This window comes from Pipistrellus kuhlii, unplaced genomic scaffold (assembly GCF_014108245.1).
Source record: "Pipistrellus kuhlii isolate mPipKuh1 unplaced genomic scaffold, mPipKuh1.p scaffold_m20_p_30, whole genome shotgun sequence".
In the NCBI taxonomy this organism is placed as follows: domain Eukaryota; kingdom Metazoa; phylum Chordata; class Mammalia; order Chiroptera; family Vespertilionidae; genus Pipistrellus; species Pipistrellus kuhlii.
The window spans coordinates 1,940,361-1,954,656 of NW_023425530.1; the positions used below are offsets into that span (position 1 = coordinate 1,940,361).

At 55.3% G+C, this 14,296-nt stretch overlaps 1 protein-coding gene across 18 annotated transcripts in view; it reads right to left on the reverse strand.

Annotated features, from left to right (window-relative positions):
- Window positions 1–9,228: 9,228 nt before the first annotated feature.
- The window catches only part of PTPRS (protein tyrosine phosphatase receptor type S), a 99,523-nt gene continuing 94,455 nt past the window's right edge, over window positions 9,229–14,296 (reverse strand). For 17 of the 18 annotated variants that reach the window (XM_045589120.1, XM_045589134.1, XM_045589131.1 and 14 more), the window contains 5 exons: window positions 14,036–14,162; window positions 13,824–13,949; window positions 11,665–11,819; window positions 10,887–11,022; window positions 9,229–10,355 (listed from right to left, as the gene is read on the reverse strand). In XM_045589120.1, coding sequence (XP_045445076.1) covers window positions 10,287–10,355; window positions 10,887–11,022; window positions 11,665–11,819; window positions 13,824–13,949; window positions 14,036–14,162 — 613 coding nt within the window. In that variant the 3' untranslated portion in view covers window positions 9,229–10,286. The remainder of the gene's footprint in view (window positions 10,356–10,886; window positions 11,023–11,664; window positions 11,820–13,823; window positions 13,950–14,035; window positions 14,163–14,296) is intronic. The other variant, XR_006743043.1, reaches the window with a different exon arrangement.

The window sequence follows — 14,296 nt, forward strand, 5'->3', positions numbered from 1 at the left end:
TTTTTATTTTATTATTATTGTCTAAAGTGTTACATATGTCTCCTTTTCCCCAGTTGACTCCCTTTCTCCCCGCCGCAGCTATTCCTTCCCTGGGCAAGTCCCCCGCCCCCACCCCCCAGTGTCTGTGTCCATTGGTTATGCTAATGTGCATACACTCAAGTCCTTTGGTTGTTCTCTAACCCGCCTCTCCCTCCACCCCCCTGCCCCGCCATTTGTCTCTGGATCTATTCTTGTTCATCAAATTATGTTGATCATTATATCCCACATATGAGTGAGATCACATGATATTTATCTTTTTCCAACTGGCTTATCTCACTTAGCATAATGCTCTCCAGTTCCATCCATGCTGTTGCAAATGGTAGAAGTTCCTTCTGTTTTATAGCTGCATAATATACCATCGTGTAGCTGTACCACAGTGTTTTAATCCACTCATCTGCTGATGGGCACCTAGGCTGTTTCTAAATCTTAGCTATTGTAAACAGTGCTGCTATGAACATAGGGGTGCATATATCCTTTCTGATTGGTATTTCTGATTTCTTGAATATATTCCTAGAAGTGGAATCACTGGGTCAAACGGGAGTTCCATTTTTATCTTTTTGACTCTGAGGGAACTCCATACTGTTCTCCACAGTGGCTGCACCAGTCTGCATTCCCACCAGCAGTGCCCGAGGGTTCCTTTTTCTCTGCATCCTCGCCAGCACTTGCCATCTGTGTGAGATGGTACCTCACTGTTGTTTTGATTTGCACCTCTCTAATGATTAGTGACTTGGAGCATGTTTTCATAGGTCTCTGGGCCTTCTGTATGTCCACTTTCAAAAAGTCTATTTTGTCTATTTCGTTCCTTTGCCCATTTTTTGATTGGGTTGTTTATCTCCCTCTTGTTAAGTTGTATGAGTTCTCAGTAAATTTTGGAGATCAAATCCTTATTGGGAAAAGCATTGGCAAATCTGTTCTCCCCTGTAGTGGGAAAAGTAATTCTTTATGATTCTAAATACTGTGCTTTCTCCAGTTGGCTCAGTTTCTAGTCTATCAAGAGTCCTAGTCCAGTGTGAGGTTGTTTTTTTTTTAATATTGATTATGGTATCACATAATTGTCCTCATCCCCCCATTTACACACCAAACCCCTCCCAACATATGCCCCCTCCCCCCTGTTGTCCGTGACCACTGGTTAGGCTTATATGCATGCACACAAGTCCTTTGGTTGATCTCTCTCCCTTCCTCCCACCCTCCCCTACCTTCCCGCTGAGGTTTGAGAGTCTGATTGATGCTTCCCTGTCTCCGGGTCTGTTTTTGTTCATCAGTCCATGTTGCTCACTATTTCCCCTAATGTGTGAGATCATGTACTACAAGAAAATACACTTGTAAGAACCGAGAATAAGACCATCCATAATGGTTATGCTGAGAGGCAAATGAATCCGTCTATAGTGAGTTTCTTTCTGGGACAACAGTTCTTTTCAGTCCCAATTTCTATGTCAAACAGTTCCTTATGTGTACATGTCAGCAATGATATTTCAGTTCTGGATGGTGGACAAATGATGGTGATACAGGTCCGACCGTCTCTGGTTTGGTTCTGGGCATCCTTCAGCGACACACAGCTGCTGTCTGCTAGTATGGCAAGGCATTGTCAGTGTCTTCCCTCTCTGGACTGTTTCTCTTCTGTCTTTGTGGCTGGAGCAGTCCTGTCAATTCCTCTCTGCTGCAGAAATCCACATGGTCCTAGAGTGTTTTTTTTTTCTTTCCTGAAAATATACAAACATATTCTCTACCAAAAGTTAATAAAGGAATATTTTCTATAAAATAGACTTGGGATTCTTTTTCATTTTTTTGCCCAAACGATTCTCCTCTGGCTTGTTTTGACACCATGTGTGTTTTTCATGGGTGATTTGAGCTGCCCTGAGGTGTGTCTTTGGAGGTGGAGGTCCCAGGTTCGAGGGTCTGCAGCTGGGGTGGCAGGATATTGGCTGGAGTGGGCGCTGGGTTGCGGGGCAGTTCCCAGGCCTGTCTTGGTGGTAGTGTTGATGAGTTTCTAAAAAAGGCCAAGATGGTGTCCGCCCAAGATGGCGTGGGCTCCGTCCGTGCTGGAGTCCCGCTGTCCGGGGAGTGCCCGCAGCGAGGCAGTCTCTCCTTGTCAGGGAGAGCCTGTCTGCCAGCTCCTGTGCTCCTGCGAGATGTAACTGTCCCTCCCTCACTCACACCACACGCACATCCACACACTCTCCTCTCACACCCTCACTCACCCGCTGCCTCTCCCTCCGCTTCCTCCTGCCAGCCGCCACCTTCGAACCCTCCAGCGTGAGTTTAATGCTGAGTGCATGTCACTAAGACAGTAACTAACTGGTTAATCGGTGGCTGGTAGACTGCCAGTTTACACAGAGGTCTGCGCTGTGGGCGTATACAAAAGCGTCCCCGTCCATACCCCCCTCCCCAGAGTTTTGTGTCCATTGGCTGTACTTATATGCATGTATACAAGTCCTTCGGTTGATCTCTTATGTATGGGGGGTGGGGGTCAATGTAAAATATGTACACAGATAATAATTTAATAAAAAAAATAATTAAATAAAAAAGCGTCCCCGTCCCATCTTCATGGACTTGGGCAGACTTTCCTCCAAGGCCAAGCAAATCGAGGGTCCCCAGCATGACAGCATCTCTCACCCTCTCTCCACAGAGTCCAAGGTCGTCCGGTGAACCTCAGTCGAACGGGAGAGCTGCTTGAGAACCGTTTGCTCCCAGACCCTCTGCGGGAGCGGACCGGACCCGAGCGGGGAGAAACCACGGGACAAGCGCCCACCCCCCGCGGTCCTGGTGCGGCTTCTCTGCGGCTGAGCCGGCCCTCCGCCCGCAGGTAAGGGCTGTGTGGCGCTGCCTTCGCTTCCTCCGCCTCCGGGAAAACCTGCTCTGTCCAGGCGGCTGTCAGGCGGCCGGCGCTGTGTGCGGAGCTGACCTCGACCCACGTCCGGGGATGGGCAGGGCCTTGGGGTGCTGTCTCTGCAGAGCTTTGCTGCTGCGGAGCTTGGGGGCCGGGGCAGAGCTTTGGGTGGGGGGCAGGACCATGCGGAGGTGAGGCGGAGGGAGGCTTTTGGGACTTGAGGTGCAGGAGCTGCTCTGTGACAAGGGCTCCCTGGTGGCACTTTGGGGACCCGTTTTCCTCGCTGTAGGTGCTGGAAGTGACCTCCGCCGACCACCTTCTGTAACCAGCTGCAGGGGCCGCGGAGGGATGGGGACCCTCGGAGGGACCTCAGGGTGTGGGGAAGCTCTGTGGTCGGTGCTGGGCGCCTTTAGGGCTGGCTGTGGAAGGACCCAGCGGAGCCTGAGGGCTGCCCCCTGCGTCCTGCTGGGCAGTGTGTGTGTGTGTGTTGGCTGAGGTCCACCACAGAGACAGTCTGGGTTTGGAAATAGGCAGAGCTGATCTGCCTGCACCTGCGGAAGCTGTACTTGGAGTCGGAGGGCTGCAGTCCCCGGAGATAAGCCCTGTCTGTGCAGGCGGAGAACCACCTGCCATCTGTCCGTGCTGCACCGCTGGCTCCTGCCGGCTCTGGGCCTCGGTGGCGATGGAGACAGGGCTTGCATTGAATCTGTGGGTTGCTTTCAGTAATGTTGCCATCTAGACGAGTTATTACATAGTGACTGCTCATCTGTTTATTCCTCACTATTGTATGCTCGCTTTGTGTGTTTTAAAATACCCTGTAACGAAACCACCCAGCCTTCTCTGCTTGCTGCCGGCTTGTTTTGGTCATTGAGATTCACTCATGTTGTAGGGCCGCGTTCTAATGGCCTCACGTTCACTGCTGTATAGTATTCCATCGCATGATCACACAGAATTCTTCATGCATTTTCCTGCTGGTGGGTATTTAAGTTGGTTCCAATTTTTATAAAATAAAAAATTGGTTCCAATGAAAACTTGTTTATCATAGAAATATATTGTACTTTATATCTTTAAACAACAACAACAACAATACTCCTACTCCAGGTGCACCTGGGTGTCTCCTTGGGCACATCTGCACGAGTCCAGAGTGAGGCAAAGCTTTATGTCCATCTTCAGCTTACTAGACACTCTCAAGTTGCTCTCCAATGTAGCCATTTATTTAAGTCTAACGTGAGTAGGATTCCTCATGTTAAACTGTCCTTGCATTCCACAATCCCTTCCCTGTGGTGTTACAACATCCTGTGCTTTTAAGGTGCTGGCTTTGCAGAGTGGGTGTTTTTGAAGCCTTTTTGCACCTTGACACACAAGAGGGATGTGCTGCTCCCACTGCAGGTTGCCCTGGTATAGAGTCCCGCCTATTTCCCCTTATAAGCTGGCGGTTTATCGAAGACGAAAATCGTTTCTTCATTGAAGATTTGGCAAAGCTCACCTGGAAAACCACCTGTGAAGGTGTTTTGTGTGTGGCGGGGGGGGGGGGGGGGGGATATGAATCCTTGACCAGCATCTCAATGATTTCTAAGATTATTCACTTTTTAATGACTTAATTTTGATTTCTTAAAGTTTTTTCTATGTTATCCTTTTACAGGTTTAGTGGTATACACACCCTTTGAAATCTCTCCTCTGTAAGAGTAGTTGGTCCTCATCCTTCCTTATATTGTTTGTGCCTTCTTTCTTCCTGCCAAGGTCTGCCTCTCTTATGGGTGTTCCTAAAGATTCGCCTTTTTTATATTGTTACTAGAGGCCTGGTGCACAAAATCTGTGCACTGGGTTGGGGGGAGGAGGAGGGATCTTCAGCCTGGCCTGCACCCTTTCACAATCCGGGACCCCTCGGGGGATGCTGGCAGTCAGACATCCCTCTCCCAATCCGGGATCCCTCGCTCCTTACTGCCCACCTGCTTGCTCCTTACTGCTAGGCTCATTGCTCATTAGCACTACTGAGAGATGGGAGGAGGGAGAGGCTCCCTCCACCGCCATTGTACTCACCAGCTCTGGCTGAGCAGCCACTCCACCTGTGGGTACGTACTGACCACCAGGGGGCAGCTCCTGTATTAAGCATCTGCCCTAAGTGGTCAGTACACATCACAGTGACTTGTCATTCCGCTGTAAGGCTTTTATTATATAGACTAGAGGCCTGGTGCAAAAATTCATGCACGGAGTGGGCGAGAGTTCCTCAGCCCAGCCTGCACCCTCTCCAATCTGGGACCCCTCGAGGGAAGTCCGGCTGCTCGTTTAGGCCCAATCCTGGGTGGGAACAGGCCTAAACAGGCAGTTGGACATCCCTCTCACAATCCAGAACTGTTGGCTCCCAACCACTTGCTTGCCTGCCTGCCTGATTTCCTCTAACTGCTTCTGTCTGCCAGCCTGATCACCCCCTAAGCACTCCCCTGCCAACCTGATTGATGCCTGCTTTCCTGCCAGCCTGTTTGCCCCTAAATGCCCTCCCCTGCAGGCTTGATCGCCCACAACTGCCCTCCCTTGTAGGCCTGGTTCCTGCCAACTGCCTTCCCCTGCTGGCCATCTTCTGGCGACCATCTTGTGTCCACATGGGGGCAGGAACTTTGTCCACATAGGGGCAGCCATCTTGTGTGCTGGAGTGACAATCAATTTGCATTACTCTTTACAGATGAGGGTAGGGATTCCCTTGGGGTGTGGGGTGACCTGGGCAAGGGACCTGTGGTGGTTTGCAGGCTGGTGACACCCCCCCGTGACCCAAGTGGAGGCCCTGGTATCTGGGATTTATTTATCTTCTATAATTTAAACTTTGTAGCCTAGAGCGGAGCCAAGCCTCCTGCTCGCTCCATGACCTCAGCCATTTTTGTTGGGATTTATTTACTTTCTATAATTGAAACTTCGTAGCCTTGAGTGGAGGCCTGGACCCACCAGGGTGTGTGGAAAGCTTGGCTTCCTCTATTGCCAGGAAACCCAAGCCTCCTGCTCTCTCTGTGGCTACAGCCACCTTGGTTGGGTTTAATTTGCTGATTAGCTGGTAGGCATGGCTTGTGGGTGTAGCAGAGTGATGGTTAAGTTGCATAGATAGGATTTTCTTGTTGTTGCCATGTTTCCCATCTATTGAATTGTGGTTGTCTTATTAACAATTTCCCTTGACTTACCTTGAGTTTATTCTTTTGTATATGCTGAGTTGAAAGCTTTAGTTAGTTTTCAGGCATTTTCCTCATAAATTCATATAAGGCTATATATTTGCCTTTGAGTGCTTCTTTGGCTGCTTACTTCATTTATATTGTGATCTTCCTCCCCTCATAAAAGCATTTGACTTTATATCTCCGTGTACACCTTTGGTTGCATTGCACTGGTTTTTATTGGCAGCAGTCTCCTCACTCAATTTTAAATCCTTTATAGCTTACATAACTTACCTATAACTCATTATTTGTTCTAACACTTCCAATTATGTGGATTCCAGGAGCCAGATGTCACTGATTTATAATCTTACTAGAGCCCGATTCAAGAAATTCATGCAAGGGGCTCACCCTGAGCCCCGGCTGCCTCACAGTCCTGCCCACTGGTCATTCCGCTGTCCAGTCTAATTAGCATATTAGCTCTTTGTTATATAAGATTGCATTGTGGCTAGTAAGTCTGACTATTGAGTTTCCCTTTATGACCTAATACATGTTCTGTATTTCATGATAACTCTGTGTTTGGGCAGAATGTACATTATTTATTTGTTGGGCATAAAGACCTGTACGTATGTTTGATCACATTTGCTATCACATTATTCATCAAGATCCTTATTTTGAGGACTTGATCTCTCTGTTCCTGAGTTGGGTTCAGTCTCTAGTACCACTGTGATTCTTCCCATTCCTTCTTGTGGGTGTTTTTGCTTTAAACGTTTTTAATTGTTGTTGTGAGATAGTGTACTTAGGGCATTTGCACCTAACGGAGCACTGCAGTGCTGTGGCTCCTGCCAGCCCCATGGCGATGGAGGCGGGATCCATCCTTCCCAGCCGGGGCTGTGGTGTGTGGCCGATACTGACCATGGGCAGGCAGAGCTCATGGATGCCTGGAACTCCTTCACTGTGACCCCGGGAAATGGGCAAACCTGGGCCACGTCCAGTTCTTCTACTTACCATCTGGCCTCTCAGCGCCTGTTTTCTGGTCAGTCCAGAAGGATTTGGCAAGTATGCAGTAAGTGCTCAATAAATGGGTGTGCACGTTATGGTATCCTGTGGCAGGGCCAAGATATCTGGGGACACTTAGTGTCTTGGTGGTCATGCCTGAGGTTAAGACAATTCCTAAGGGTCCTCCTCTTCCAGGAAGCCCTCAGATAAATCCCTGCCTGCCACCGCCTACTTCGAACCACAGCCACAAGCATGTCAAGGGCTGAACCACAGAACTGAGAGCCACACACATTAGTTTTCCCTGAAGACCCTCTTCATCCAGTTTCCAGTAAGGAGGGCAGGTAGACCCTATTTAGACACTTGTCGTGGGCTGGGAAGACCAGAGGGACTTTTAGAATGGGGCTTTGAGGACCGAGTGGGAGTTATCTGGGCAGAGCAATCATTTTAGACGATTCAGCTAGGACAGTGGTTGCAAACCACTGCTCGCGAGCCCCATGCGGCTCTTTGGCCCCTTGAGTGCGGCTCTTCCACAAAACACCATGGCCTGGGCGAGTCTATTTTTGAAGAAGTAGGCTCTCAAAAGAAATTTCAATCATTGTTCTGTTGATATTTGGCTCAGTTGACCAATGAGTGTGCTGACCACTGGGCTAGGACCAAACTCTTAGGTAAGAGACTGACGTTTCTCTCCATTTTGTCCCACAATCTGTCACTAAGAAGAGGATCCCTCTCCTTACTGACTTCAGAAGTCAGGAGCTAAATGTCTTTTTAAAGACAAAAGTACCTCAAGAAATTCCCAGTTAATTTCACTTTCACTTTTATTTTTTATTAGGATTACTCTCTAGTTATTTGAATTGAAAGCTTGGAACATTTGGTTTTTAAGTCCACCAAGTTTCTGAATTTATTGTTTTCCGAACCATGAGTTCAAGGCTATGCATTTTCCTCTGGGCACCTCTTTGGCTGCAATACAAAAGTTTCATTACATAATACCAGTACTTCTTCATATTTTCTTTAAACCCATGAGTAAGAAATGTTTTAAAATTTCCCACATATGTCTTTTGGGGGAGGCAGACTTTATCATTTACATAATCTACTCCTTGGTGCCAAGATCAGGTTATTTTCTCTAATATTTGTTTCTTGGAATTTGTAAAGATGTCCACTGCTGCCTGCCCAGTGGCTCAGCTGGTTGGAGCATGTTCAGTGCATTGAAAGGCTGCAAGTTTGGATTCCCAGTGAGGGCACAGGCCCAGGTTGTGGATTCGATCCTGTCAGGGTGCATGCAGGAGGCAGCCAATTGTTCTCTTTCTCTCACACTGATCTGTCTCTCTCCCTATCTCTCTCAAAATCAATCAAAACATGTCCTTGGGTAAGGATAAAAAAAAAAAAGTGCACTGTTGGTTTTTCTAAATGCTGATTTTTCATAGATGGTCCATGGATATTTGATAATTTGAGGAATATAAAACTTGATCAATCTACTTGATATGTTTACGAATGGTATAGTCACAGCTTTTATATGTTTTTGAACACTGGACCTGATAGTTTCTAAAAGGGATGACCCCACCCTTTCCTACCTAACCTGGACCCGTCCTCCCTGAGACCATCCTCCTCATCCCTGGAGCCTGTGTGGCCACGACGGCCGCTGAGCGACTGACGGGCGGGGAGTCAGGGAGCGTATACAGTGCCGACACGCCGACAAAGGGCTGGGTGTCTCCGGCTTCTAGTCAAGGTGTAGACAGGAAATGGCTCCCCCTGTATCCCCCGGGGCCTGACCTGGCTCTGAGCATGGGCCCAGGCACTGGCTAAGAACAGTGCTCCGAACCCAATGCTGTCTCCGTGGGCTCAGCTCCAGCACCGGCCCTTCTGCGAAGGCAGGGTGGCCGTGGGTGAGACCAGACCGGGAATCCCAGCTCCAGCTTCTGCGTGTGTGACTTCGGGCTAGGGCCTGCCCCTCTCCGCACCTCAGTCTCCCCATCTGCAAACTGCGCTGACGATGCCCATCTCAGAGCACTGGCCCCTGGCAGGTGCTCAAGGGTAGTCACACTATCATCAACGAGAGTAACTATCTCCTTGGTTCTAGTCTTAGACACTGTGTCCTTAGACACTGTGTCCTCTTGGACCAGCCACGCCACCCCTCTGGGCCCCGCCCCTCGGACCGTCACCGACGGCAGGAGAACACAGCTTTCCCAGGACACGACGGAGACAGACGGGCAGGACAAAGATGCTGCCCACGCCGGGTTCAGACGATCTTCCTTTAATACAAAGTCGATATATCTACATACACAGAGGTGGGAAAGCCACCCAGCTGCTTCCATTTGGATAAACAGTGTCGAGAGCGACGGCAGGTCTGCTCCTGCGCAAAGAGGAAAGCTCGCTTGCTCGGGGGTGGGGGTGCCGTCCTTTCTGCTTCTGCCCCGGAACTGCCCCCGGTCCCGGGTTCGGGAAGGCCCCCTGACGGGCGGCACGTAGCCTCTCTGGCCCCGAAAGGATCGTTCCTCCTCCTCGGGGGGCGAAGCGTGGAGGCAGGGCGGCAGGGCCCCTCCCTCCACGCCCACCCTCAGAACTGTCCTTGATATGTCTGAGAATGTAATCGTTAAAAAAAGAGAGAAAAAAAAAAAGGAAAAAAGAAACCAGGAGCCAAAGGGCGTCCTGTCGCGAGGGAGGCGAGGCTCCTGAGGGCAGGAAAAGGAAGCAGCCGCCACACAAGGCCGTTTCCCACCGAGAAAAAACAGGCGGCGGAGTAACAGGAATAAGCAATGCTTTTCTTTTTGAGTTCATCGATGGCAAGTCACTGGTTTTTTTTTTTTTTTTTTTTTCAGTTTGTTTCTTCTTTAAAAAAACAAAAACAAAAACGGGGGGAAAAATACGTTATTAAAAAAAAAGGAAATGTCACTGGAGAGTTACACGGAGAAAAGAAAGCTGACCTCTGCCCACCCGCCCAGCCAGCGGCCCACCCCAGAGTGCAGGCTGTGGCGGGGGAGGGGGGTCCAGTTCATGGCCCCTGTCCTCCTCTGGTTCTGGGGAGAACACCCCCATTTGCTCACCACCCCCACCCCCCACCCCGGAACTGCTCATTTTGGAATCGGAAGGAACGAGGAATGTGGCAAGTATCTGAAGGCGGCGGCCGGCCAGGGAGGCTGCTGGGGCCGCGTGGGGGCTGGGGCCGCGTCGTTCCCGGAGACCGCGGAGACCGCGGAGAAAGGCGCCGCTGCCACCGCCGGGTCCGGCCCCGCCGCCCGCCCCGCCCCGGCCGGCAGAGGCTCTGGGCCGGTGGAGTCAGGCCGGCGGCCATGGCTTTAGGTTGCATAGTGGTCAAAGCTTCCCAGGTACTCCAGGGCGGCCTGGTAGCAGAACTGGTACTCGTCCTGCGGGAGGGAACGGGGCTCAGGCGGGGCTCCCCGGGGCCCAGGGCCGCCCCCTCCTCAGCCTGTACCCCGAACGCGCCCCCCCCCTTCGCTCTGCCAGCAGGTCATGCGCGTCTTTTAAGACGTGGCTGCTCAGCCGCCCCGCCACCTGCCCCTTCAGGCTGGGCCTCTGTGGCCCCGCTGTGTCTGCCCAGACGCGTTTGGGGACTTTGTTAAAATGCCCAGCGTGAATGCGACCGCAGGGAAGACCTCCCTCCCCGCTCTGGGTCCGGCTCCCGCTCCGGGGAGGGTGGGATGTTGGGATCTGTGGCCTGTCCTGGAGCCGTGGCTCTGGGACGAGAGCGGCCCCTCTCTCCGCGTCCACTCCACTTCCTGGCTCCGGACTTGAACCTGCTCTTGTGCCGAGAGCGGACCAGGCCCCTCCAGCCCGAAGCGGGAGCAGCGAGGACCCCCCTTCACGAGCCGCCTCCCGGGGAGGACACGGAGGCCCCGGGCAGGGCCGCGCGGCCGGGCGTCCCCCGTCCGCCTCACCTCCGTCTGCACCATGGCCGGCCGCTGGGTCCGCAGCATCTTCACCGTCTGGAAGATGTCGACCACCCCCTCGTACCGCATCCGCTCCAGCACGATGCTGAGCGTGATGAAGACGCCAGTCCGGCCCACGCCGGCGCTGCGGGGGGAGGGCGGCTCAGGGTGCAGCTCCGGGCCCGGCTCCCGGCGTGAACTCAGCTCCGATGGGACCCCCGGGGCGGACGGTTACCCTCCAGGACCCGGCTCCCCCCACCCCCGTGAACTCAGCTCCGATGGGACCCCCGAGGCGGACGGTTACCCTCCAGGGCTCGGCTCCCCCCACCCCCGAGAACTCAGCTCCGATAGGACCCCCGAGGCGGACGGTTACCCTCCAGGGCTCGGCTCCCCCCACCCCCCCATGAACTCAGCTCCGATGGGACCCCCCGAGGCGGACGGTTACCCTCCAGGGCTCGGCTCCCCCCACCCCCGTGAACTCAGCTCCGATGGGACCCCCGAGGCGGACGGTTACCCTCCAGGCCCGGCTCCCCCCACCCCCGTGAACTCAGCTCCGATGACACCCCCCGAGGCGGACGGTTACCCTCCAGGCCCGGCTCCCCCCAACCCCCCTGAACTCAGCTCCGATGGGACCCGGCTCCCCCCACCCCCGAGAACTCAGCTCCGATGGGACCCGGCTCCCCCCACCCCCGTGAACTCAGCTCCGATGGGACCCCCGAGGCGGACGATTACCCTCCGGGGCCCCGGTCTCCCCGCCGGAGAAGGGCCGGGCCCGGGGGCCACGCACCTGCAGTGGACGGAGATGGGGCCGTCCTGGCCGAACTGCTCCTTGGTCTTGTGCACCTGGCCGATGAAGTCGATGAAGCCCTCCCCCGACTTGGGCACGCCCTGCTCCGGCCAGTCCGTGAACTGGAACTGCCGGACGGTCCGGGACTGGCCGTCCTGGGAGGGAGAAGAGCCGCATCTCGCTGTTCAGGTGCAGCTCGGCTGTTTCCCGTCCCACCCCCGTCCTCCCTCCCGCCCACCCCGAGGACTATCGGCCGCCGGTTGCTGAACTCTGGTCTCATGGCCAGCACCTCCTTCCTCCACATTTTCTAGGTCGCCACCCACCGACACCGGCTCCCGGAGACACTCACCACGCTGGCCCGCCCAGCTGCGCCTCCCCCCACATCACCCTCTTCCCCCAAGGCCAGAGCTACACCGGGCACCTCCACCTCCGTGCCTGGCCATGCCCCTCCCGCCCATCTCCACGTTCGGGCCCTCCTGCTCGGCTCCGAGCACCACCTCCCGCACCATCGCCTTCCATCCTTCACCACGGACAGTGCCACCTCCCACCGTCCGCCGTCCCACCCTCCCCGCCCAGCCGAGGGCAGCAGCCCCTCCCTTTTCTGCGGTTCCGGTTCAGTTACCCGCAGTCAACTAGGGTCCACGACAGGAATGGTTTATTTCTGGGATTTCCCATTAAGTCCGTGTTAAACGGCGTGACGTTGAGGAGTGTGGTGAGGCCTCGCCCTGCGCTGCCCTGCCCGGCCTGGCCGGGGGCGTTCCTGTGCCGGGTGTGTGGGCGCTGTGCGCGCTCCCGCCCGCGCCCGCGGCGCTGAGCCGCCGTCCTGGTCACCTGGTCCAGGGCGGCGGCACCGAGCGCAGAGCTCACTTCCCGCCCCGGAGCCACGCACAGCGTTTGTTACGGCATCTTTTCTAGCTGTTCCGTGTCCTCACGGCGGCCGTGAGCTGCTGCTGCTGCGCTCTCGCTGGGCCTGCTTTGTAAGTTAAACGCTGTAACTGAACGCGTGTACGGGAAACCGCAGTCTGTCCAGGGCTCGGACCCGTCTGCAGGTCCAGGCTTCCACGGTGGTCTCAGAGGACCCCCCCCGCCCCCCTGCAGGTAAGCGGGGACCCCGTGCTCACCACCCTCTATCCCTGAGAGCGCCACCAACCCCTCCCCTCTCACCCCACTGGCAACCGTCCCAACCATCAATGCTGTCACCTTCCACTGACCCCTCTCCCCCATCATCCTTCCTACACCCAGCAGCGCCGTCCGCGGCGTCACTGCCATCCTCCATTCTCCACGACCCCACGGCGCCATTTCCCACAGCCCGCCATCCACCCGGGGTCACCCTGGAGGGGCCCCACCTTCCCCTGACCCCCCCTCACCGGCTCCCTCCAGCCCACCCTCCTCCGTCTGCACCGCGCACAGCGCTGTCCCTGCCACTGAACACACATCCTTCTCGACTTAGCGCCATTTCCCGTCGATTTTCTTCATCACCACCCCCCCCTCCTCCCCACCCGGCTGTTCTCCAATCTCCCTCCGTCCCCTGCCGATAACACATCCCCCTCTCAGGCCACACTCTCCATCCCGTCTCCACACACTCCACCCTCCGGCCCCGTCTTCCTCTGCCCAGCACGTCCTCCCCGCCCGACAGGACAGCCTTCCACCGACTCTCCAACCGCATCCCACCGGCCCGCCGGCCCCGTCTTACACCAGCAGCACCACGACCCAGGACGCTGCTCCTTCAATCCGGCTCCCCCACCCCCACCCCTGCCAACACCCTCTGCCTGTCGTGTCTCCCTACCAGGTGGTGCCAACCCCCAGCACTGAGTCCCGTGTTCGCCACCCTTTTCCTTCCCACAGCACCAGCTGTGTCCGACCGCCACCGGCTCTCAGCCCCTACCTCTCCCCACACCCCTCGCTCCCTTTCACATGTGAGGGGCTCACACATGCTCAGGTGGGGACACTGGGGTCAGCACAGGGGCACGGTCCTCCTGCGCCCACCGGGTGGCAGGAGTGATTGGCCAGCTCCCCCTTTCCTCCCACCCACCCCCATGCTTATCCTGTGCCCGGGCCTGGGCTTCTACCCGCGCTGGGGAGCCGTCTCCAGACCGCCAGGGCACCAGGGAGCTCAGCCTGGGCTCCCAAACCTGCTGCCAAGGCGCCCCCACACTCACCCGGGCGTCCGTGACCTTGAACTCCCGCAGGATGTACTGCGGCATGTTGTACTCCGCCATCGGATCCACCACGAAGTACTGGTAGCGGGCGGAGCGCTCGGCCGGCCAGTACTGGTGACACTTTTCCTGTCGAGGGGATGGCATCCGAGGTCAGCCCTGCCCGGGTCTGCCGGACACCCTGGGCACCGCCCTGCCCTCCGCACCCGGCGTACCCGGCCCATCTCCCGCAGCTTGGTGAGCATCACCACGATGGTGGAGTTGTTCTCCCACAGCATGCGCCAGAAGTCCTCCGTGGTCTCCGCCAGCGGCCCCTGCGTGGCCATGTACGCCTTCTGCTGCCTGCGGGGTCGGGTGTGTGAGTCCAGGCTGACGGGGGACCCCGGCAGCGCTTGGGAACGGCTGGCCGTGGCGCCTCCCAGCCGCCCCATCTGCACTCAGGGAGGCCACCGGCCTCAGGACACATCCTCTCTCCC